Genomic DNA, 23,902 nt, shown 5'->3' with positions numbered 1-23,902 from the left:
TTTCAGATCAAAAGTGGATAACTTTGGAGTATAAGTCTATCCCAAACAGTACGTGGGATAAACGTCTATGGAAAAAAAATTATCTGTGTTCTGAAAGTCAAGTTTAACTGCATATCCTGTATTTTTATTTGCTAAATCTGGCAACCCCACCTCTACGATGCTTCTAGGGCTAGCTCTGTCATGGATGAGTCACCTCGTTCTCTCTGAACCTCAGTGTCTCCAGCTACAAACTGGGTATAAGCTCAAACGCACTGGGCTGGAGGAGGGTTCAAAGGGATGATCTGCCTGGCAGCTCACAGGTGTCCCGCGTGGTACAGATTCCTCAGGAGAACCTGCGGCTCAGAGCGGTCGTGAGCCCGTGCCGCAGAAGAGGAAAGGGAGGCACAGAGAAGAGGCACGATTTGCCTAGTTACTTTCTCTCCCTTCTCTGAAAAAGGAGGATAGCATGCATCTGAGGAACGGCCGGGGAAGTACAAGAAGAATGAGGATATCGATCATAATACCGAGCCTTACGATACACCTGCATCATCTCACTGAATCTTTACAGCAGCCCAGGAGACGGGGAGGATGGCTTTTACCCTGTCAGAGGGAATCACAGGCACAGAGAGGTGAGGTGACTTGCCTAAGGTCACACAGTAAGTGGCAAAACTGGCATACTAAGCAGGGCCTGGTTCCTGAGACCTGTGGTTCTCCTCCAGATGGGGTCCATGAGCTGCAGGAACACAGCCCCCAGGGTGGGGGCTGATAGTAACAGCAATAATGAGGTTTCTCCATCTCAGCATTGCTGACATTTGGGGCTGGATCACTCGGGGCGGGGGGCATCCTACGTCCTGGAGGGTGTTTATCAGCATCCCTGGCCTCCACCCACTGGACACCCATCCACCCCACTACCCCAGTTGTGACGCCTAAAATGTCTCCAGATGCGGCCGTGTGTTCCCCAGGAGGCAGAATCCTCCCTTTCCCAGTAAGAACGTTTGGGTTGGGCAAGACCCTGGTCCCGACCAGGGCCGGCAGCACAGGGGGGCACTCACGCTCTGCATCTTGGCCTCCGTGTCCACAATGTTCTTCTCCACCTGGTCGGCATTCTTCTGCAGCTGCTCGATCAGCTCAGACAGCTCCTTGTTAGAGATGCTGCAGGTAGAAAGCAGGGGGTGGGCTGGGGCCTGCAGGGCGGGCCGTGTCGCCAGCAGCCTCAGAGGCAGCCTGGCTGCCCACCCGTCTCCTGCCCCCGGCCTGGGGCAACATCACCAAAGTCACAGAAACAAGGCAGCTCGGGGCGAGAGTTTCTATTTTTCCATGTTGGCAGAACACCTTTACTATGTTCTTTTTTTCCCATATTTTTTATTGAGATATAATTCACATACCATAAAATTCACCCTTTTAAAACCTTTAATTCAGTGGGTTTTCGTGTATTCACAAGGTTAAACCGATGGGTGTCTGGCCCTGCTTCTGCTGTTGCTTTCTTTCAACAAAGGAAGAAACAAAGACCAGAGAGGTAATGCAACTTGGCCAGTGTCACCCAGCCAGCCAATAATGGTCAAGATTAGCACCTGAGGGGCGCCTGGGTGGCTCAGTTGGTTAAGGGTCTGCCTTCGGCTCAGGCCACGATCTCAGGGTCCTGGGATTGAGCCCCGCGTCGGGCTCCCTGCTTAGTGGGGAGTCTGCTTCTCTCTCTGCCCCTCCCTCTATGCTCTCCTTCTGTGCTCGCATGTTCTGTCTCTGTGTTTCAGGTAAATAAATACAATCTTTTAAAAAAAATTAGCACCTAATTCCCCAATCTCCACTGAAAACGCTTTTATACTGTCCACAGTAGAGCCCAGGCAGCCAAGCACCCAGAGGTTTCATTCTACCTGCACTCATTAAGCACCTACTATATGCCAGGCCCAGCACCTACAGAGAGAAAGCCTCACCCTCTGACAGGTCACCCCCTAGATGGGGAGGAAATCAGCATTTACAAAGATAGTCACAAGATTGAGACAGGCATGCGGGCCAGGGATGCCCAGAGGAGCCTCCTGGCTGGCTGGGTGGGGATGGAACTGGTCACTGAATGCTTCCTGGAGGAGGTGGTAGTAGCTGGGTTCTGAAGAATGAAGAAGAGTTTGGGGTTCACGGGCAGAAGGCTTCAATGAGAAGAGGCCACAAAAAAGGTGGATCCTGGGCATGTCTATTGGGGTGGGCCAGGGAAGGGCTCTGGACCCTCAGGCAGAGGGGGGCCACCACCTCTTCACAGTGGAATTCCTCAGATCAAGGCCTGGGGCCCACCTACTGTGGCACGAAACATTTAGATTCCCAGGCACGAACCGAGACCCTCTGACTCTAGATCTCCAGAGCGGGGCCCGGGAAGCTGTATTATTATTGCTCTTGTTATTACAGTTTCTCCAGGGGACCTTGATCCCCTGCAGAGTTTGAGGTCCAACACTGCAGGTACTGCTCGTAAGAGGGGGGGGGTGTCGGGGGGGGGTGCAGAATCAGGCACACCAAACAGAACCTGTGAGTCTGTGCATCCATGTCTCAGCTCTGCCCAAGAGCCGGCTGTGTGCCAGGCCTGGATGCGCAGGAGCTGGGGGGAGAAACAAGACCCAGGCTGCACCCTCTGCCAGTTCAATCAAGGAGGCAGCCTTTCCTAAAGTGGGTCCCAGGAACCCCAGTCCTGTAAGTCCCTCCCAGAATAAAGGCTTTGTGAGTCACGTAGCTCAGAAAACCTGGACCCTTGAGAAGTCCATGAGCTGGTAAAGGCTCTGAGCAGTCCTGCAGTGTGGAAAGCTGGTATTCAGTGGAGAGGCAAGGAAGGCTCAGAAGGAGGGACTGTGTGTGGAGGATCTGAGTAAGGAAGGGTAAAGGCTGGGCTGCCAGGGCATGGACTGGGCCCACAGCCCCCACCCCCCTGGCTGGTCAGACCACATGGGGAACATGAGTACCTCCAGGCCCCTCCCCTCCACCAGACCACTGACCCTCAGCCTGGCCTGCTGCACTCAGTTGTAACAAGTCTTTTTTGGTTTTTTTTTTTTTTTTTTTTAAGATTTTACTTATTTATTTAAGAGAGAGAGAGCACAAGAGGAGGGAAGGTCAGAGGGAGCAGCAGACTCCCAGCTGAGCAGGGAGCCCGACGCGAGACTTGATCCTGGGACTCCAGAATCATGACCTGAGCCGAAGGGAGATGCTTAAGTGACTGAGCCACCCAGGCGCCCAGATGTATCAAGTCTTAAGCCAAATATTTAACCCATGACTGCTCGAGCATCACCGGCAAAGTGCAGTGTGGATTAGGTGGAGGTCTTTGGCTTGACCCAGCCCCACCTCAGGACCTTGGACCAGCTCCCAAACCAGCCCCTTCACGGGCTGGGCAGTGTGAGGAAAGCACCTTCTGGACCCCTACCCGGGCTGGCCCATTATTCCAGCCAAAGCCCAGCACCAGAAAGGGGACAAAGGATGGGGGTGGAACAGCCAGTCCCAGGAACCTGGTGCTCCTGGCAGAGGATGAAGGAGGGTTCCGTGGGAGCTTCTGGCCAGACAGGCATGGGTTCCAAGTCCAGTGGGGCCATTTGCTGCTTGGACCATCTCAGGCAAGCACCTCACCCTCGTTTCTCCATTTGTCTACGGGGGATGCCTGCCAAGGCATCATAGTAATTTGACACTTCCTGCACATGCTTCACCAGACATCAGACATGTCCATAGGCAATGCCTCAACAATATCCACACCCTAAGCCCCGGGGGAGGGTTGTGTGCCCCTTTACAGAGAATTTATAGGAAACCAAGGCTCAGAGATGTCAAGGTGCTTGCCCAGCGTCATACACCTTGTAAATGGACTCTCTGCTCAGGCAATCTTGCTCCAGAGGCCACTTCATCTAATACTGGGCTCACAGCTACTCACGGGGGTGCTGGGAAAATCACAAGCACACATACAGCAACCACTACCATCACCAGAATAGTATGAGCTTGTATTTACTTTCCACATGCCATGCTCTCCGCTCATTTTTTTTTTTAAGATTTATTTATTTGACAGAGATAGACAGCCAGCGAGAGAGGGAACACAAGCAGGGGGAGTGGGAGAGGCAGAAGCAGGCTCCCAGGGGAGGAGCCTGATGTGGGGCTCGATCCCAGGACTCTGGGATCTCCGCTCATTTCTTAACCTTCATTACAATCCTATGAGGTAGATGTTGGCCCAGTTGGTCATCTTATTATTGTCCCCACTTAACAGAAGTGGAAATCGAAGACCAGAGAGTTTCAGTAGTTTTCCCAAAGTTACACAGTAATTAAATGTTAGAGCCAGAATTCCAACCCAGGCTGGCCCCCAAGTCCATGCCATTAGCAACCCCATGTGACAATCCTGCAGGGCTCCTAACACATCCTAGGCATGGACTGCCAAGTGCCCTAGACCACAATGGGATACCACTTCTCACTGACAAGGATGGCAATAATCAAAAAGACAGACTGTAACGATTTGGTGACAAGGTTATGCAGTAATCAGAACCCTTACTCATAGAGGGTGGGAACCGTAAAATGGTACAGCTGCTTTGGAAAGCAGTCTGGAAGTTCCTCAAAAAGTTAAACATAAAGTTGACACATGACCCAGTAATTCCACTCCTAAGTATCTACCCAAGAGAAATGAAAACATAGGCCCACACAAAAACTTGAACAAAACACAAATGTTCATAACAGCACTATTTACAACAGCCAAAAAGTGGGAACAACGCAAGTGTTCATCAACCGATGAATGGATAATCAAAATGTGGAGTATCTGTACAATGGACTATCACTCAGCAAAGAAAGGAATGAAGCACTGGCACCTGCTATAACGTGGGTGAACCATAAAACCATTACACCAAGTGAAAGCAGCCAGACACAACAGGTCACATATAGTAGGATTCCATTTACATTAAATATCTAGAATAGACCAATCCAAAGAAGCAGAAGCAGATTAGTAGTGCTGGGGCTGGGGGCAGGACTGGCAACTGAACCCTGAAGGGTATGGGGTGTCTTTTTGGGGGTGATGAAAATGTTCTAAAATTGTTTGTGGTGATAGTTGGGTAATGCTGTAAATATACTTAAAACCATTTAATTGTATACTTTAAATGAGTGAATGGTATGCTATGTGAGTTATATCTCTATAAAGCTGATACCAGAAAGTTGGCAAGTGCCATTTCTAAGTGATAGGGGCTTGTTTCTTCTTCCCCCACCCCCTTGAGCCTTCTTCCTGCCTTCTGTCCTGTTTTCCACGGAGGCTAGACCAGCTCCATGCTACGTCCAGCTGCCTAGAAGATGCTAATTACACACAGAATTGACCCTGTGCTCACCAGTGCTAAGCAAGTCACATATAGATGAATCCCCTTTAATCCTACCACTGCTAAAGTTGCACTGTTCTCCAATTTTACAGATGGGGAAACTGAGGCACTGATTCACTAACTTGGCCACAGTCCCACTGCCAGGAAACAAGGAGAGCTGGGGTTCTAATCCAGGCCTCTGGGGCACAGGCCTAGTACTTTTGCCTTTTGGGTTTGGGGTCCCAAATGAGAGGCCCCACAGGGTTCTGGATTCTGGCCAGGAATGAAGGAACCTGGGCAGGTCAGGAACCTGCAGGGAGTGGGGACAGATCCCAAAAGGACTGGGAACTGGCCTGGCCAGTCCAGCTTTTCGTCTCACTAATAAGACCCACGGGGGCAGCCAGACAGGGCATCAGCCCGACTGATGGAGACCAAGATACAGCCCTTCCCCACCACCCTCATCCAGTCCTGTCCCACCTACAGAGACGACAATCACTGGCAGAGCCAGGAAAGCTGATGCGCCCCCCCCACCCTGGCCCGAGACGGGAGGCGGGTCTGAAAAACATGCTAGAAGAGAGACACACCCGGCCCCCCTCCACTTACTCAGAAGTTTAGCACAGAGGTTCTCACGGCAAGTGGCCTTTGGTACTAGAAGGTGGCTTGGAAGTCATCCAGCCCCACCTGCTCATCACACAGATGAGCAAACCGAGGCCCTCAGAAGCAAAGGGCACCTACCCAAGGTCAGACAGGAGGCAGCTGGTGCCTGAGTCAGACAAGGTTCAAACCTTGGAGGAGCTACTTTATGTTTCTGAACCTCCATTTTACCATCTGTAAAATGGGAATAGTCCATCCCACTTAGTTAAGTGAGGTGGGTGGGGGAGAGGCCAGGGGCACTTCTGGAAACACCTGAATTGAGTTTCAAAGACCACTTTGGGGGTCAAGGACTGAGCTGGAGGTTCAGGGCAGCGTCTGGAGTCCCAACAGCAGATTAGAGATCATTTAGGTTCACAAGTGGAAAGTCCATGGTGTCACCATGCCTAACTAGCGCGGGGCACGTAGGAGACATCCAACAAATACTGTTGGGTGAAGGACCTAGAATTTCCCTGCGCATTGTAGGGGCCTCACACGTGTTGAGGATGACCGCTCATTCACACAACACGTATTCATTGCACTTGTAGTCCCCGCAGGGGGTACCATTCACAATGCACCTGAGCCCTTATGTGGCTCCCCGAGCTGTGTGTGGGGTTCTGCCTGTGGGCTCCTGCTTGCCAGGGGTGCTTGGTCCTGTAAAAGAGGTGTCTTCTGAAAATCAGTAAGTTCACAGTGGAGAGGACAGAAGGTTCACACCCCCAGGGGGGAAGACATATCAACACGGCGGAACACCTGATACCAGGGACCAAGGAGGACGCAAGATGGCCTCCCTGGAACCCTTCTGAGTATATGACCTCCATATCACGGCTAGGGGCCAGAAGACAAGCAGGAATCGAGGGACAGTCTACAGAACACCTGACCAGCCCTCTTCAGAGGTGTCAAGGTCACGAAAGATAAGACTGAGTTACCGTCAGCCTGGAGGAGCCTGAGAAGATGGGACCACTGAATGCGACGTGGGGTCCTGGATCAGAAAAAGGACATTAGGGAAAAACTGGGGAATTAGAAACAAGTTTATAGTTTAAACAAGTTTAAAGTTTCCTTCCAGATTTCTGGGTTTTCCAGCAAACCCCTACAGGACATTTTGGTGATGGGAATGGCATCTAGGACACCCACCTGTGGACAGGCAGAGAGGAGATGGGGCGCCGTGACCCAAGACCCCACCTGGTAGAAGCTGGTGGAACTCGGGACTCGCTGTCCCCACGACGGCCCCCTCGGCCCAGCCCAGCCCAGGTGCTGCTGTGTGGGTTGCACAAGCCAGGTTGGAGGGGTCACAGGCAGATTTGGGCCCGTTTCTCCAGAGAATCAGCCCTCATTTTCTTCTCCTGGGCTGAGGAAGCCAGGGTCTCGCATGGGCCCAGGAGGCCCAGGGTCCTGTCCAAGGTATGCCAAAAAACCCTGTTTACATGGCCCCATCTGCATATGAGACTGTAGGCATGAGGGAAAAATGGGGTGCAGGCCGCCCAGGGGCTGCCTGGCATCTCATCCGAGCCCTAGGCTGGGCTTGAGGACACACTAGGGGACAAACAAGGGCCTTTTGGGTTTGAGCCTGCAGGCGCCAGCCTGGAACAGGTGCCTCTTTGTGTCGCAGGATATTCTCGGAGCCCTGGAACCGCAGGGAGAGAGCCTGAGAGCTTTCAATGGCATCAGGTACCCCATTCTATCACCAGGAGTTAGAAACTCAATAACCACAGTCCAACCCACTCTGCTGGTGGCCACTCAAGCCCGGGAGGTCAGCAGCAATGTGGGGAGCTGGTCAGCGGGCCAGCAGGGGTGCCATCCAGACTAGTGGGGACAGAGGTGGCATCTGCCAGCTAGACACCACAGATGGAGTATGTGGGCAGGAAAAGAGAACACAGGCATCTCAGGGGACCCTCACCCACCCCCATCCTGCTGCCTACCTCTTCCTGCTTTAATTTTGTGCAGGTGCTCCTTGCCCTTTTCCCCAGCCGGAGGGGCAGTGTGGCCTGATGGTCAAGCACCCAGATAGAAGGCAGCTGGCCCGCATTTGAATCCTGACTCAGTCCTTTCTAAGCTGTGAATTCCTTAGCCTCTTTGAGCCTCAGTTTCCCCATCTGTCAGTCGCAATATGCATGCCACAGGGCTTGGCCAGGGCTTACATAAGAGCGCGCTGCTGTATGGGAGAGCCCAGGCTCTCTGGTTCCACGTGGGGTCACTATCCAGGGATCCGGGCTCCTTTTAAGGAAATGATAAAAGCCAGCAGCTGAGGCCTGATGGCAGAACCCACTGGCATTGGCGAGCTCAAAAAAAAAAAAAAAAAAAAGAAAAAGAAAAAGACCCCAGGCCACCACACCATTCACACTGATCCTCACACAAGCCAAGACTTGCTCTGACTTCTTCCTGCGGCTGTCGCCTCGCCCAGGCATGGGAAATTTGCAAGTAACGTCAATATTTGGAAACGTCTACTCCAATCCCTGCAGGGAGAGGCTGGTGTACATACATAGGTAGTGAGGCTGCTGGGAGGACTCGGATCCCAGGCCTGGTCTTGGGTTTGGGCTTAGAACCAGGTTTGGGATTTGAAGGCTATGGTGTGTTTCCACCGCAGGATTTCGGCTGTCCTGGGAACTCTCCCCCATCTGTAGGAGGGAAACCGCAGAGCGGGAGGGCAGGAAGGGCAGGGAGGGCCCGTCTACCTGGCTGTCCAGGCAGAGCCCCAGAACCGCCCCGGATCCCTGCCTTTCCCTTCCCCGGTTCCACCTGGGAGCAGAGCTCCTGTGCCTCCATCCTCCCTTTGCCCTAAGGTCTCAACCTGATCAAGGTTGCTACCTCTCACCTGGACCAGTGCAACAGCCACCCCCAACTGTCTCCTTGTGCCCAGACCCTCGCTGCCCCCAGGCAGCTTCCGCACATTTCAACAATGCAACCTGATCTTACCGCTTTCTGGCCTCCAACTTGCCAGGGCTCCCAAATGCTCTGAGAATAGAGCTCACACTCCTGCCCATGGCCCACAGGACCCCCAGACCTCACCCCCATGCCCAGTCTTTTCTGCCTCAGGGCCCTTCTACCAGCTGGGACTCGGGGTGGGTCTCTGTGTGTGAATCACCTCCAGGACCACCCCGGCTAAGACTTGGCTTAGTAACTGCATGCCCAGCTGACCCACTCAGTCTATCTCCTTCCCAAGCTCAGCAGCCACCGGAAGGACCTGTTTCCCAGCCTCCTACCTCCAGGAGAGACCCAGGCCCTCCAGGACACCACGATGGCCAACCCTCCAGCTAGCAGCGAGAGCCCCCCCTTGCTGCCTTCAGCTCTCCGTGCCCAAGTCATGCTGAACCAGTTGGGCCATTTTCCTTTCTCTCCTGCCTGCAGGGAGGGAAACTGAGTCATCCTGGCACAGGGAAAGAACACAGGGGCTGGTGTTGCTTTGACCTGGGCAGGCTCCTTAGCCTCTCTCTGCCTATTTGCTCACCTGTGAAATGGTGATAAGAATCTGTCCCACCCCAGAGGGTTGAGACAATTCAAGGAGATAATCCTTGTAAACCACTTTGGATGTGGCAGTCACATGGCCAAGGCTCAGGACTGCGCGAACGTGATGCTCATCCCAGCAACAGTGCAATGAGCTGCGCCGGTGTCTGGCGTAACCAAACGTGCGGTTTCTCCTACCGACCTTAAGGTCCTCATCCATAAATAGGGTTATGGTGTCTACTTGGGGAGTGGCAAACAGAATGACACATTTCATAGGTGGGAAACGTCCCCAAGTGGGGGCTCATACTATGTCGCTTTGCGTTCAAGGCCACAGCTGTCCCGTAGAAAGAGGCCGTAAGCCACGTTCGCGGTTTAAATTTTTCCAGCAGCCACATGAAAAAAGTCAAAAGAAACAGGTGAACTTAATTTTTACACGCTATGTTATTTAACTTAATATAGCTAAGAAATTATTTTGACAGGTAGTCGACCGAACATTATTAATGCGATATTTTACGTTCCTTTTTCATATTATGTCTTCTGAAGCCTGGCATGTAGTTTTAACTTACAGCACATCTCAGCTTGCTCCAAGCACACCTCACGTACCTCGTGGTTCCCAAGTAGAACGGCGCAGTTTTACGGGATTCTGTGGCTTCCGGCCACTTTGCTCTAAGCCCATCGGTTCTGCCACAATAAAGGCAATGGATGCTCAGAGTATCTAGTGGTCCTGCTCAGAACCTGGTACCTAGGGACCCTCAATAAATGATCATCTCTTTTGCTCTCTGCTACTCTCCCACCAGACCTACACAGGTTGTCCAGACACCTGCCCCAAGGCCAGGTCTGGTTTACAGATTCCTGGCTGCCTGACTTCAAAACATTCCAGGGCTCTCAGCTGCACCCAGCAGAGCATGGTACCTGGGTGCAGAGGGCCGGGGCACGTAAACCACAGCCCAAAGCCCTTTCCCAGGCCCCAAGAGCTGCAACATCTTTGCCCACAGGGCAGAGCCAGGGGCATTTGGCTCGCTCCCCGCCATCCCTCCATTCAGGCTGGGAGAACAGCCTCTTTCCTGCCCTGGCCTCTTTCAGGACCTGCCAGTCTGGGGCAGAGATCACACCCCCAGAGGGGTGCTGCAGCCCTGCCATAAGACCCTGTCCCCAGCTGTCCCTGCCTGCCTAGAACTGCTCTGTCCCCCAACAGTCATAACTCAACTTTCTCTGTGTGTACAGACAGGAAGTGGTGGGCACAAGTCTCCTCTAGTGGGAACTGCCCTTCCTCCTCGGCCTGGACCACCTAGCCTTCCAGGCCTGAGTCAGTCCCCACGTTGCCCTTGATCACGTTTACCGTCCCTCCCTTTGGGGGTTAATTCTGTTTCATTGGGTGTGCACGGGAGCAGGGTAAGGGTGGGCAGAAGCCGTCAGCTTTGGAATGTCTGGAATGCATAGGAGTGCACACCTCTCCCAAGAACCAGCCTCACCCTTCCCAGAGCCCAGAACAGGGGCCTGGCTGCCTGCTGGCCAGGGTCATCCTCTTCTAGGTCCTGCCTGCCTCTAGGGCCAGCCAGGGCAGGAGCAGCTCTCTGGGGACATCCAGACCTGCTGGGAGGCTTACCTCTGGTGCTAGGTGGACCTCCACCCCCATTTTCTTTTGTCCCTCCCTCCCAGACATCTGTCCTGTCCCAGACACAAAGGCACACACAGTAGGCACTCAGGAAATGATTGCTAAACACTGAGAGCACCTGCTAGGTACCTATCACCCCCTCAGCCCCTTCACAAGATCCACTGAAATCTTGCAGTCCTGGGAGAAAGGTACCCTTACAGTCATTGGGCACTTCTTTTTTAAGATTTTGGTTTTAAGTAATCTCTACACCCAACGTGGGGCTCGAACTCACAACCTTGAGATCAAGAGGTCCCACACTACACCAACTGAGCCAGCCAGGTGCCCCCAATGGGCACTTTTCTTAATCCTGCCTATTAGACTATAAACTTTTGGACAATAAGGACGTACTCATCTTTTTTTTTTTTTTAAGATTTATTTATTTGTTCTAGAGAGAGAAAGAGAGCCCAAGTGGGAGAGGGAGAGAGAATCTGAAGCAGACTCCACACTGAGCACAGAGCCTGACGTGGGGCTGGATCTCACTGATCACACGACCACGAGATCATGACCTGAGCTAAAACCAAGAGTCGGCTCCTCAACCAACTGAGCCACCCAGGCGCCCCAGGATGCACTCATCTTTCAGGGGGCTCTTTGTTGCCCTTAATTCCAGACCCTGCATGGGTTTGGGGCTCAATAAATAGGTATTGAACTGAGCAGACTTTTGAAAGCATGGCCCCAATTCCTATCCCATTTTCCAGATGAAGACAACTACAGCTTAGAGGGGATGAGAAACGCACCCAGGGTCACACAGCTGGGAAGTGGTGGTGCCAGGATTGGAACAGGCTCCAGAGCCACCTTCTCAGAACAAGGGTGACATTAATACCAATCCACAAAATGACAGGGAGACACTGGGGAGACAGGACGAAGCAGCAAGGCGTTCGCCACTCAGGGGAGGCCCAGTGATTTACATCTTGCTGGCATCTGCCTGGGTACAATTTATCCCAGTAGTTGAGTAATAGTGGTGGCAAGTGACTCAGCCGTTTTCCTAAGATGCCACCATGAGGGGATCCCTATCTGTCCCTCTGAGCAGGCCTTTTGGGGAAAGGAATCAGCACAGAGCGAACACCTCCCCGGGCTGTACCCTGCCCCAACGCCTGACACATGTTTCCACTTTGATCCTCATAACCACCCCTGCAGGTTGGTACTATTATTGCTCCCAGGGAACAGACTGAAGCTGGGAGGGGGTGCAACTTGCCTGGGGCCACTGGACTAGTGCCTGCTGTCACCCCGGCCATTTTCTAGATAGTCAGTCACTGCCGAAAAAACTTTCACCCCCACCCCCAACTCCTTGTCATCTTTCTGCCCCTCTTACAGGCCCTGGGGACAGCCGCTTCTCCATTACCAACCCGAGACAGGAGTTGTTAACATGCTATCAAACGTCTGCTCAATCCAACACTTGTTTATTGAACTCCAAACCTATGCAGGGCCTGGAATTAAGGGCACCCTCCCCCAAAGATAGGTAAATCCAAAGGTTTATTTTTTTAAAGATTTTATTTATTTATTTATTTAGTCAGTTAGTTAGTTATTTGATGGGGGGAGCGGCTCAAGCACAAGCAGACGGAGCAACAGGCAGAGAAAAGAGGGAGAAGCAGACTCCTTGCTGAGCAGGGAGCCCGACATGGGACTTGATCCCAGGACCCCAGGGTCATGTCCAAAGGCAGAGCCAAAGGCAGACACCCAACCAAATGAGCCACCCAGGCACCCAAAGGTTTATAACCTAGTAAGTAGGATGAAGAAAAACACCCCAATGACTATAATTGCAAAGATTCAGATTGCCTGGGTTAGGGTATTTTCATCCACTCTGTCCCCATTCAGGCTTTATACCCTAACTTAATTGTGAAAATATAGTTTGACCCAATAAAATGCAGGAAAAGAGCCAAAAAGAAACACAAGAGAAAGCATGATAAATAGGAAACACAAGCTAACATGGCAGGGGAAGGTCCAAACACATCAGTTATTACAATAAACATAAATGAGTCAAACTCTTCTGTTAAAAGAGAAGACTCTCAGGTGAGAATACAAACACAACATGAAAGCCAGCTCTGTGCCCTTTTATAAGACACATACCTGAAACAGAATGATACAGGAACGCTGAGAGTAAAGGAATATGGCACAAAAGATCAGGCAGCTGCTACAGCAAAGGGAAAGCAAAGTGTGTGCACCTCAAGGACAAGACGGATCAAAGTAATCAGTGTAAATGTGGGGTTCGCACCCCTGGCTACATATCCAAAGACTGAAGCGTGGGCCCCAGCCCAGAGATTCTGACTTAATCGGTCTGTGACAGGGCCTGGACATCACTTTTAAACTCCCCAGACAAGTCTGACGTGCAGCCAGGGCTGGGAACCCAGAAACGAATCACGGTAATGTGTCACAGGGTTTAGGGGAGAAGATTGAGGAGGAATCCCCAGATCTTTACAGGAAGGAAGTCTTGTAAGAAAGCAGTACACAGGAAGCATCCAGTAAATACCAGATTGATTGGTGAATTGACTGATACTCTCCTTACTAGAAACTTCCATGGTAATTAGACAGTAAAATCCTACACACCCAGCTATTAATCCTGGGGAAGTACATCCTAAACAGAGAAGATTGCTGGTATAGTAACTACAGATCCGTTTCACCGCCTAATCTTCCGCCCAGGAAAGCCCAGGAAAGCCACCCTACCTCCAGGCCCATGTCAGGCGTGTGCTCTCAGGCTCTCCTTACCCACACGCAGAAGTTCAAGCTGCCTTGGGTAACACCAGGGCTAATCTTAAAAGATTTTTGCAAGGTTTAAACGGGGCGCAAGCCAATCTCGGTGCCCCCAGGTGTCAGGACGTCATTCTGGATTCAAGACCAGGAGTGTCAGGCTCCATATGTTAAGCACCTATTACGTCCCTGGTGCTGCACACCCATTCTCTCCAGTATTCTCCACCACCTCACACTCCTCCAATTCACAGATTCAAGAGAGACCTGCCGCCACTGTTTACTGAGTGCTACGTGTGGCTGGAACTGTTCTTAGGGGGATGGGAGTCATTGCACAGCACTCAAAGTCACTGCCCTCCTTAAGCCCAGAGAAGGGTGGGAATGTGGCTGCAGCACAGCTGACAAGTGGCACAGCTGGGCCGGAAGGGCGGGTCTGCAACTCCCAAACTCAGGCTCTTTCTACTTCACCCAGCATGCCCTCTGTTCCTGCCCCTGGGCCTCGGCTGCCCCCTCAGCAACAGTGGGGTTTGGTTGCCCATTTTATACTTGAAAAGTCAAGCCCCTGATCTGGGGCTGCAGGACTGAGACCTCTCAGCTCCTGGCACAAACTCAGAATCCTTCCTCAACTTTCAGTTGGAACCACTATGTCCCCAAGCCCAGGACGGAGAAGTAAAAACCAGAAAAGCTATGAATCTGAAATCCGAGCCCAGGCCGCTGGGGCAGCAAGGAATTCTACACATGACAGTTTTCTTGCAGCCATGCAGCCTTCTGGGGTCAGCGGGCACAGATGGAGCTGCTGGCCAGGGGGCAGCTGGTGTGCAGTTATAAGACCTAACAAACCCTTCGCCCAGGAAAGGGGGGTTCAGGTGGCCAGCTGGGACACTCTGGTGGCCAGCGTGCCCGCTCCCAGCTCAGAACGCCCGTGTGAAAGCAATTCAGAGTCTCTGGGCAGGCTACTGAAACTCTGAGCCCCACCTGAAAGAGAGAGATCAGGGTAGTATTACCCAAGAAACGCAACAAAATCATAATTTAGGGGAGCCACTCCAAGCCAGGACTCAACCTTGAGCCTCTTGTATGTTCATACAAGTACCAGTACCCCTGCTGCCTTCCTGAGACTTTCCATCTGTGTCTCCTGATCCCAAACCGTCCTGCTTGCCTTCCAGTCGTGCTTGTCTGGCCTCAGGACCTGTCTGTCCCGGGCTCCCCTCCTCTTTCTCCCCAAGGCTGCTTCTCCCACTACTGACTGGACTCTGAGACACAGAACACCAGGCTCCCTTCCGGGCTCCAGCGCACGCTGTCCCTGCTGCCAGCTCTCCTTGCCCATCCCCCTCCTCACTTTAAAAGACCTGAAAACTCACGATCTTGCTCAAGCATGCAGAAAAGTCCAGGAAAGAATCCTACCACCAAGACTTGGCTGATGTTCCCATGCTGCCATATTTGCTGTGGATTTTGTTGACAAAGAAATATAATGTTATCGTTCATTATCCCTTCCGCCCCCTCCTCTGGGGGAGGGTAATTCGGGAGCTGCTGGTTTCCTCCTAAGCCCATTTCAGGCTTTCCACTACATCCTTGTGTCTGCCTCCAGAAACATGGTATTGCTTTGTACGAATGTTTTTTAAAACATACATAAATGTACTCTGTCTCCTTCATTAACTTTGTTCACCAATGACTTTTCAGGCTTATGAGCATGGATGCCTGCCTACCCCGCCTCCTGCCCCTCCGGGCTCGCTTCATCCACCCACCTCCCACAGGTCCTCCAGGAGCCCTCTGCCAGCTCTGGGCCCCGTGGCCTTCACTGTCTCAGCACTTACCACCCTGCATCGCTGCTGCCTGTTTACTGAGCACACAGAAGGTGGCTGGATGAAGACAGGGGTCAGTGGCACTCTCTGTTCAGGCCCTCACATTCTGCCCCCCCCAACCCCCGCCCCCACCTTCCTGGTCAGTGTGTGTGTGTGTGTGTGTGTGTGTGTGTGTGTGTGTGTGTGTGTGTGTGTCCCCGCACCAGTGTGTGTTTTGTGAGGGATTTAAGGAGGGAGAGAATCTTAGCAGTCCTCCATGGCTCACCCTCATTCGTTCATTCATTCATTCATGCATTTATTCAGCGCATATGCTATACCAGCCAGTCTCTTGGTGGGGAGAAATCCATCACCATCTGGTCAAAGGGTTAGAGTCAAATGGCTACTGGGATAAGGACCAAGGAGATGGGCAAGACAAGAGGTTAGAGAGGGCCTAAGGAACAGAGACCAACCAAGAAAGACGAAAAGAAATGAGCCAAGAGGGGTGGGAAGAGCATTCCAGGCAGGAGGAACAGTATGGGCCAAGGCCACGTGGTCGGATGCAATGTGGAAAGGACAGGGTGAGGGGCACACCTGTGCAGGGCTGCAGCAACCAGGGCCTGAGAGCAAAGGGAACCCAGGGGCAAGGGCTAAGCAGCGGGGGACAGGATCGGATTTGCATCTTGCAAAGAGTTCCCCGGCAGCCATGGGGAGAAAGGACTAAGGTGTCAGGGTGGAAGCAGGAACTGTGACGAGGCTACCGCAAGTATGCAGGCAAGAGGGCATGGGCTGCTAGCTAGGCAAGGATAAGCAAGGCAAACCAGAGGACAATGCAGGGCTGGCCTCTGCAGACAGCAACCTCCTGCCTGGGGCACCAGGGGCCTCCCTTCCCAGGCTCAGGAGGCTGAAACACAGAAGGCCCACCAAAAGCAGAGAGAACAAAGACCAGAGGCCATTTCCCTTTTCCCGCTCCAGAGACAGGCTGGGGCAGGCAAGCCAGGAGAGTGGCAGGTGGCCCTGCATGGAGTAGAAGGGAGCTGGGAAGCCCAGGCCCTCCTCCCTTGACAAGGAGACTTGGAATGCTCTTAAAGGCAGTTTCTCCGCAATGCCCAGGCCCCTCTGGGTGCCTCTCACCCTCCTTAGGGTATTGCCTAAATGGTATGAATTGAGCTAAGGCTCTCCCCCCAAAACTTCCTGTCCCCAGATGATTGCCCCTGACAAGCTTGAAATGCCACCATTAGCAGCCATTCTAAAGGTTCAGTGCTGTTCCGTTCTGAATCTAATTTATCAGGTCTTCCCTCTGCCAAGAGGAGAACTGGGCAAGTGAGGGCAAAGCCAGAGAGAGGGGAAGCAGACAGGATTGCTGGGGCGGAGTCAGGGAATACAAAAGCCAGTGACTCCACCATCTGGCCTGGGGCAGTCCCTGGAGACAGCTGCCACCAGACCCAGGTGTGGGTGGGAAGACCTAGTTTCCCTTCCCAAGGGCTCCTGGGCCACCAGCATCGGCCACCTGTGAGCTATGAGCCTGAGGTGAGTGCCTTTACTCTTGGCCTCAGTGTTACCCTCTGTGAAATGAGACACCAACACCAGCCTGGCTGGCAGGGTGTCGGAATAAGACGCCGCCGCAAACACGGCCGTGCTGGGCACACAGCAGGTGCTTGAGAAATAGCTTGGTGGATCACTCCAGTCCAAGTCCCCCATGTGGTGGGAGGTGGGCTTTGATGCAGAACCCTCCCCAAATTGTTCAGGCCTTCTGGCTGTCACTGATCAAAGCACAGGTGTATCTCCATGGATCTACTTAAGGTGGGGGCCCCATGAATGTTGAGGTGAATGGATGAGAGTCGGCTGATGTCCTGCCCCACCCGGGAAGAGAAGGCCAGCTGCCTGGTCAGCTCTGAGCTGAACACTATCCTTACCCTTAATAGTGTGTGCTTATTGGTACCGGCTGCTAGAGTTTACTGAGCAATCACTGCTGAGCCGGGTCTGGGGATGGGCACCCAGCAACCTCACCAGCTGGGGGTTGCTATCATCACTCCCATTTCGTAGAAGAATAATCTAAGACTCAGAGATGTTAAGTGACCTGCCCAAGGTCACACAGTCAGGCGAGGCAAAGAGAGGGCTTGAACTCACACCTGGCTGACATCAGACTCTGTGCTCTTAACCACCAAAAGGCACGGGGTACCCTAGCCGGCTTCCAAGAGGGCAGGCACCCTTTTCACCAGCCCTTAAAGCCTTGGGTCCGACCTCCCACACAGGGTCCTCCTCATTAAGACGGGGCAATTCCTGCAGGAAGCAACCCAGGTGAGGTTGAGAGGTGAGGCCAAGCTGCTGGGTGCTTGCTGGGACCCAGGTCTGGGTGGAGGGGCAAAATTAGTCCCATTTTACAGACAAGGAAGCTGAGGCTCTGTGAGGCCAAATTTCTTTGCCAAAATCAAAGGGAGGCAGAATTCAACATAACCCCAGAGCTGGATTTTAACCATTCCACTCCTCCTCATGACAGGTTGGACACCTTCCCAGGCAGTCCTGCCTGATCTCCTAGGTCTCCACCCTAAACCCTGACAGCTCTTACTTCAGACCAGTCAGGGGCACCAGAGCTGATGGGCTAGAGACCTCGTCTATCAAGCTCTATGTTCCACCACCAGGACACAGTCCTGTAACCTTGCTAGTAACTAAGCATAACTCCATCAAGTACAAGGAGATTGTCAGTGTCTCCTCCACCCCCCAGGAGCAGGGGCCCTGGAGTTGTGCAGTGCACAGCCTGTCCTTCAGCATCCAGTTCAATCCCAGGCACATGGTAGGTGCATTATCTGCATTTGTTCAATAGTTATAATCATCCTAGCTGCCATAGACTGAGACCTTCTAGAACTCTCAACTCCTTCCCTGTGTTATTTCATTTAATCTTCATGCCAACAATATCATCCAGCAGGAACTATGCTTACACTTATTCTACAGGGGAGGAAACACCAGCTCAGAGGCCAAGCAGCTCACCCTGGGTTCCATAACCAGGAAGGGGCAGCCGGTAGGGGTTGTACTCTCAGCCATAGTTCAGGGTTCAGGACGGTGGGGGCAAGTCCCCTCCAGACCTTCCCTGCTGGGCTGGACGCCAGTGCTCATCCTCGGTGACTGGCACTGTCAGGCCTGACCCTGTCATTAGCTCAGGTGTGAACATCAGCTCCCACACCTGTTATTAGGAACCAGGGTGACAGGAGCAGCGGGGTTCACCTGTCCTGGCCCTCCCCAGTTTCAGATGCTAAAAGGCGGACAAACAGGGAGGGGCGGTTTTCTCCACGAGGGCTCTTCTGTGGCTGCCTGGCTTCTGGGTCCCGGGTCCCCTCCGCTGAAGGCAGTGATGCTGACCCTCTGTCTGGGTACTTCCTGTGTGCTAGGGGCATTCTGTCCAGTGTCACATTTGCTCTCCCCAGGACCTCATGCTGGAGACATGTATTTGCACCATGCCTACTTTGCGGATGAGGAAGCTGAGGCTCAGAGCAATTCCCTGACGTGCCTACAGCAAATGTGGCAAAGCCAGAATCAGAAGGGAGGCATTCTGCTCTCGGGGAGAGCTCCCACCCACCTCGCCATGCTGGCAACCCCACCCTCCCTCAGACAAAGGAGGCCCCCCCAAAACTCAGGGTGAAAGATTGAGGGTCAGTGCCCCCACGACCAGTGATCGTATCTTAGGGCTACAAGGAGAGTGCTAGGTACCAGGTGACCCTCGGAAGATGCTTGCTGTGAGAACGGGGCAAGACGCTGTCCCCCAACCCACAACCCAGTCCATGAACTTGTCTCAACCAAGGGGAAGGGGCAGGGGGATGCACTGGTCTGATGAGATCAGGTAGGGAAGCACCTGGCTCCTACTCAGGACTGCGTCTGTGCCAGGCCATGGAGCCCGAAGGAAGAGTCACTCATCCCATCCTGGGGAGAGAATCGGGAAGGCTTCCTGGAGAAAAAAACCTCAAAGCTGAGATCTGAGATCAATAGCTGTCAGCCAAGGGCAGAGGGTGGCTGTCTTAGGCCAGAAGTGTGCAGGGAGGGGAAAGGGGGCAGGAGAGGGGTACAGCCTGAGTTCTTGCCACCCTAGGCCCTTGGAGTCCATGCAGCTATAAAGGATGGGAATTCCTTCCTTCCTATCCTCTGTTGGGAAAGCCAAGACCCTCCCAGCTCGTATGATTTCATCATAACCTTGTTAAGTCCAACCTTCTGTTAGGGGGACCAGATAGAGAGCTGGAGGGATTCAAGTCTGGAGGGATGGGGGAGGTAGAGGGCAGGGTGAGGCCTGGCCCATCTCCTGGTGTGTGGGCGTGTGCATGTGTGAAGGACTGGAGGGGCCCGAGTCTTGGTGGGGAGAAAACAGAACAGTCCTCCGTGGCTGGCATAGAGTATGCGATTGTGCAATGCTCCAGGGAGCAGCTCAGGGACTGGACTGGACCCCAGCTAGGTTTGAGAGCCAGCTGGACTCAGCCACAGAGGAACACCATTCAGGGCCCTGCCCAATCTCTGGGGTTGTGAAAGCCTGGGGAGGCTGCGGAGGGGGGTACTTTGGAGGGGAAAATAAATGCCTCTGAGCTTGAAACAGTCCAAAGGAGAGATGGGGGACCCTGAAATCACAGGGCAGTGCAGTTTCTTTAAAAGCTAGAACTCACACTAATGGAGTGCCCCCCGCCTGCCTGCACCTGTCTGAGGGGTCTGCCTGGGCTGGACCACCGGAGTGCCATGAGGGCCCTGGCCAGAGTCTTCTCACCTTCTTCTGGGCCTGTACGGGAGTGAGGATCACTGTGAGAGCGTGTTAGGGTGTATACTCCCAGGCAGGTGGGCAGTGCAATTCGCTGAGTCTCTCACCTGAATGAAGCTTCGTAAAGTGCACCCTCCTAGCCAGGAGCCCCCACCTCATATTTGCAAGGGTCAAAGTCCCACCCCTTCCCTCAATCTCAGGATCTCCAAGAGGCTTCCCTAAACCGGTTATTAAATGAATACATTAGGCTTATCAAAACGGACGTGGGCTGCCCTCTCAACGCAAACACATCAAGACATGTCATTCCCTTCCCAGGCCGCCCTGGGAACCTGGGGCTCAGACACGCCGCCAGTTTCTGGGCTGGGGCACACCCCTGGGAAGTCGTGCAGTGAGAAGAAGGCTCCGATGACGCCCAGCCACCGCGCAAACCCCGGCATGGGAAAGGGGGGTGCCTCAGCCTGTGCCCCCCACCCACCGACCCCACACACACCCATGGGTTTTTCTTGGTGAAGCTCTGGAGGGCAGGTTGGCAGGTACCGGGAAAAGCGGCCACAGGTGGTACACAGACCACCGCCCCTCCACGCACCACCCTCACCTGTAGCCCCACCAAGCCAGGAGCACCTGCGCGCTCTCCAAGAAGCGCTGGCGAGAGCCCCCCACCCCAGCCCAGCTCAGTTTCCCTTCCCCCGTGAGCCCCTGGACGAAACTTCCTGAGTCCCCTGCGGCGCCCCCGCCTTGGGTGTAGCGTCCTCCCGACACACCACTGTCCACCCCTGCGGTGCTTCCCGTCTCAGGAGAACCCCCAGCGTAAGGGCGACCCCGGGACACAGAAGTCCCCTGTACTTCCAGCTCAGTTCTCCGCCCTCTAGGTGACCAAGTTAATGCTCCCTGGCTCCTACAACTCTCCAGTGCCCAGTATCATGTTTCTCCTCGGTCGCCCCCAGCCCATTCCCATTTCCACCCCGGCAGTGCTTGCCAGCTCAAGGGTGTCCCTCGGGAGACGCGTTCCCGCCTGCCGCGCACGCCCGGCTCAGCTCCCCGCCCCCTGGGCCATGCTTTCGGGGGCCCCCTGCAGCTCTCCGGGCCAGGCCGTTCCCCCCACGCTCCGGGCTATGTTTCCCCGCCTAGGGCGCCCCTCAGCGCGCTGGTTTCCCGCGGGCGTCCCGGGCGCGGCGTGTGGCGCCTGCTCACCTCCGGGTCTGCACGGTGGGGCTGTATTTGCCTTTGTTTCTCTTCCTGAAGAGCGAGTTCATGGTGGCGCTCGGGGTGCGCGGGCGGGGGCGGCGGGTCGCGGCGCCGGGCTGGCACTGGGAGGCGGGCGGGCCCGGCGCGCACTGAGGGGCGGGCAGCGGACGCAGGTGAGCGAGCGGCGGCGCAGCAACCCCTAGTGCAGCGCGGCGACGGCGGCGACCGGTCACTACTCACGGGGGGCGGGGCGCCCGCCGGCCTCCGGCTCTCCCAGCCGCTCCCGGAGAAGGTGGTGCTTACCTTCCCGGAGGAGGGGCCACGGGAAGGGCGGGGCTTCCAGGCCCCTTGGGCGCCCGCCCTAGGCCTGGTCCGACCGAGTGGAGTGTCCAGCCTAGGCTGGGGTTGGGACACCGAGACCTGCTGGGACACGGCCCACCCTCCCCGGCCTCCGCACTCTAGTGACTGGCAGGTGGGCCGGGGCGCACAGGCCGCTTTCCCGGGCACACCCAGCCCCACACTCAACCCCCCTTCCCCGGGCCTGGCGCGCCCCCTGGCTAAGAGCCCTCACCTGGCTCTCAGCTGCCCCTCGCGCGCCCGGCGCTCGCTCACGTCTCCTTGGCTCACACCCAGGTGGGTCCCCTCAGACAGGTGTGGCAGAGACCAGACGGGTCTCTGTGCCTTGGCTAGCTGGTGAATTACACTCAGGTGGTAGCAGTGCCAATGGCAATTGAGAAAAGAGGTTGTGGAGCGCGCCTGCCTGATTCAGATCCCCCGACCTCAGCCACAAATGGTCAGCTGACACCTGGCAAGAAGTCTTACCGCTCCCAGCCTCAGTTTCCTTATTTGTCAAACAGTGATAACTGCCCACAGCCCCAAGTGTTAGGAGGAGAGTTCTGTTGAGAATTTACACGAAGTACTTAGCACAGTGTCTGGACCAAATGTGCAGGAACTGGCCATCTAGGGCAGACAAAAAATCCTTTGAAACTAGTAACTCCAGGCCCTGGCACGGTAGAAATACTTCATGGCTGGTCATAAAAGCGGCTGGATTCTGGTTCAGAATAGCCATGTTACAGATTTCTGCCAGCATGTGCCCAGGTTAAATTGCGTGCCATGGGGTGCCTGGGTTAGACAGTGGCCCACCGTGCTCCCTGGTTAGGTGAGTGCCAGTCAAGAAGGCTGCATTTGAACGGACAGTAAACCGAGTCTGGCAGTGACCCAAATGGGGCCCCGACAGCTGGGAAGCTTCCGAGCCGCTTTAGAGGGTGGTGGGGGTGGGGCTGAACCCAGCCAGAAAGGAAGAGCAATGAGGTCTGAAGGGCAGGGAGGCAGGACCCCCCGCGGAGGACCCCAGTCCTCAGGCCAGTCCCTTCCCCACATGTTTTTATTTATAAAATAAGGACGCTGCTGTGAAGTTGATTCCCAAAGTCTTTTACTGCCCCTGGAACCCGGAGCATCTGCGAAACACAGCATCCTTTTGACCATCTCTTGTCTCTGCCACCAAAGGACTTCAGTTTCAAAGTGTTACAGGGACTCTAGGAAAATCTTATTCTTAACGAGGCATCATTAAGAATAAGGGGTGGGCTTAAGGGGGTCTGTGAATCCTCATAGCTTCTTTTCAAAATGTATGTGCATGTATGAATTTTTCTTTGGGAGGGCCTATTGCTTTCAGGGGGTTCCTGCATTCACTCATTCAGCAGATATTAACGTTCTCCCAGCTTTGGACGCCTGGTTCCGCTACAGTGATAAGAAAAGGGAAAAAACAAAATACAGCAAAGGTGCCTTTCTCTTAAGAGATGGGTCCTGGGGGGCACCAGGGACTCAAGTCCAGCCAGCTGACATTGGGAATAGGTATCAGGTGTGTGGGGGGGGGCCAGGGGTAGGGAACCCAAGGCCTGCAGAAACCGAACTCAGCACAGAGCTTACCCACCCACAACCCCTTCCCCGCAGCCCAAATGGGTCAAGGGCTCAGGAGGGGACCTTGTTGATCTCTCTGCTTTTGCCTGTTTGGGAACTCTGCCTGGAAGCCCTTTCCTTACTTCTCCCTATTACCTATCCCGACAGGGGGCTCTTACATGGGAGCTAAGCATGTTTTAGGGAATGTTCATGGCAGCATTTTTGCTATGGAGACAGCCCTAGAGACAACCTAATGGCCATGGGGAGACAGTGGTAAATAACCCATAGTGCATCCACACTAGGAGACCATGAAGCTGGAGACAAACGAGGGGCAGATGTGGACACACGTGGTCAGGCACCAGAAGTGCAAGGGAGAGAATATACGTGTATATGCATAGAAAGCTTCTGGAAGGATCCACAAGAAACTGTTAGCTGTGAGCCCCCTCAGGAGGGACAAGACAAAAATCTGAATTTTCATTGTATTCCCTTTTACAGTATTTGGATTTTATTTTTTTACCTATTTTTATATTTAAAAATCTCTTGATTTTATTTTTTACACATGCGTGAATTGCCTTTTTAGTTGCTTTTTAAAAACTTGTTTAAAAATGACCGAAGTCTGGCATTCCCTCTTCCCAGAGCCATCCCTGCTGTC

The 23,902-nt window shown here is 53.8% G+C and overlaps 1 protein-coding gene across 2 annotated transcripts in view; it reads right to left on the bottom strand.

The window, feature by feature from the left end:
* PPL (periplakin) overlaps positions 1-21,615 on the bottom strand; it is a 43,157-nt gene extending 21,542 nt beyond the window's left edge. Inside the window, exons 1-2 of one of the 2 annotated variants that reach the window (XM_045783936.2) lie at positions 21,361-21,615; positions 1,032-1,131 (exon numbers count right to left, since the gene is read on the bottom strand). In XM_045783936.2, the coding sequence (XP_045639892.2) occupies positions 1,032-1,131; positions 21,361-21,422 (162 nt within the window). In that variant the 5' untranslated portion in view covers positions 21,423-21,615. The remainder of the gene's footprint in view (positions 1-1,031; positions 1,132-21,360) is intronic. The other variant, XM_045783937.2, reaches the window with a different exon arrangement.
* Positions 21,616-23,902: the final 2,287 nt, after the last annotated feature.

The sequence above is a fragment of the Ursus americanus genome, chromosome 2, assembly GCF_024610735.1.
Source record: "Ursus americanus isolate L20-20 chromosome 2, mUrsAme1.1.p, whole genome shotgun sequence".
NCBI lineage: Eukaryota > Metazoa > Chordata > Mammalia > Carnivora > Ursidae > Ursus > Ursus americanus.
The sequence above is the reverse complement of the archived record's forward strand: the minus strand, read 5'-3'. Positions and strand labels throughout refer to the sequence as shown.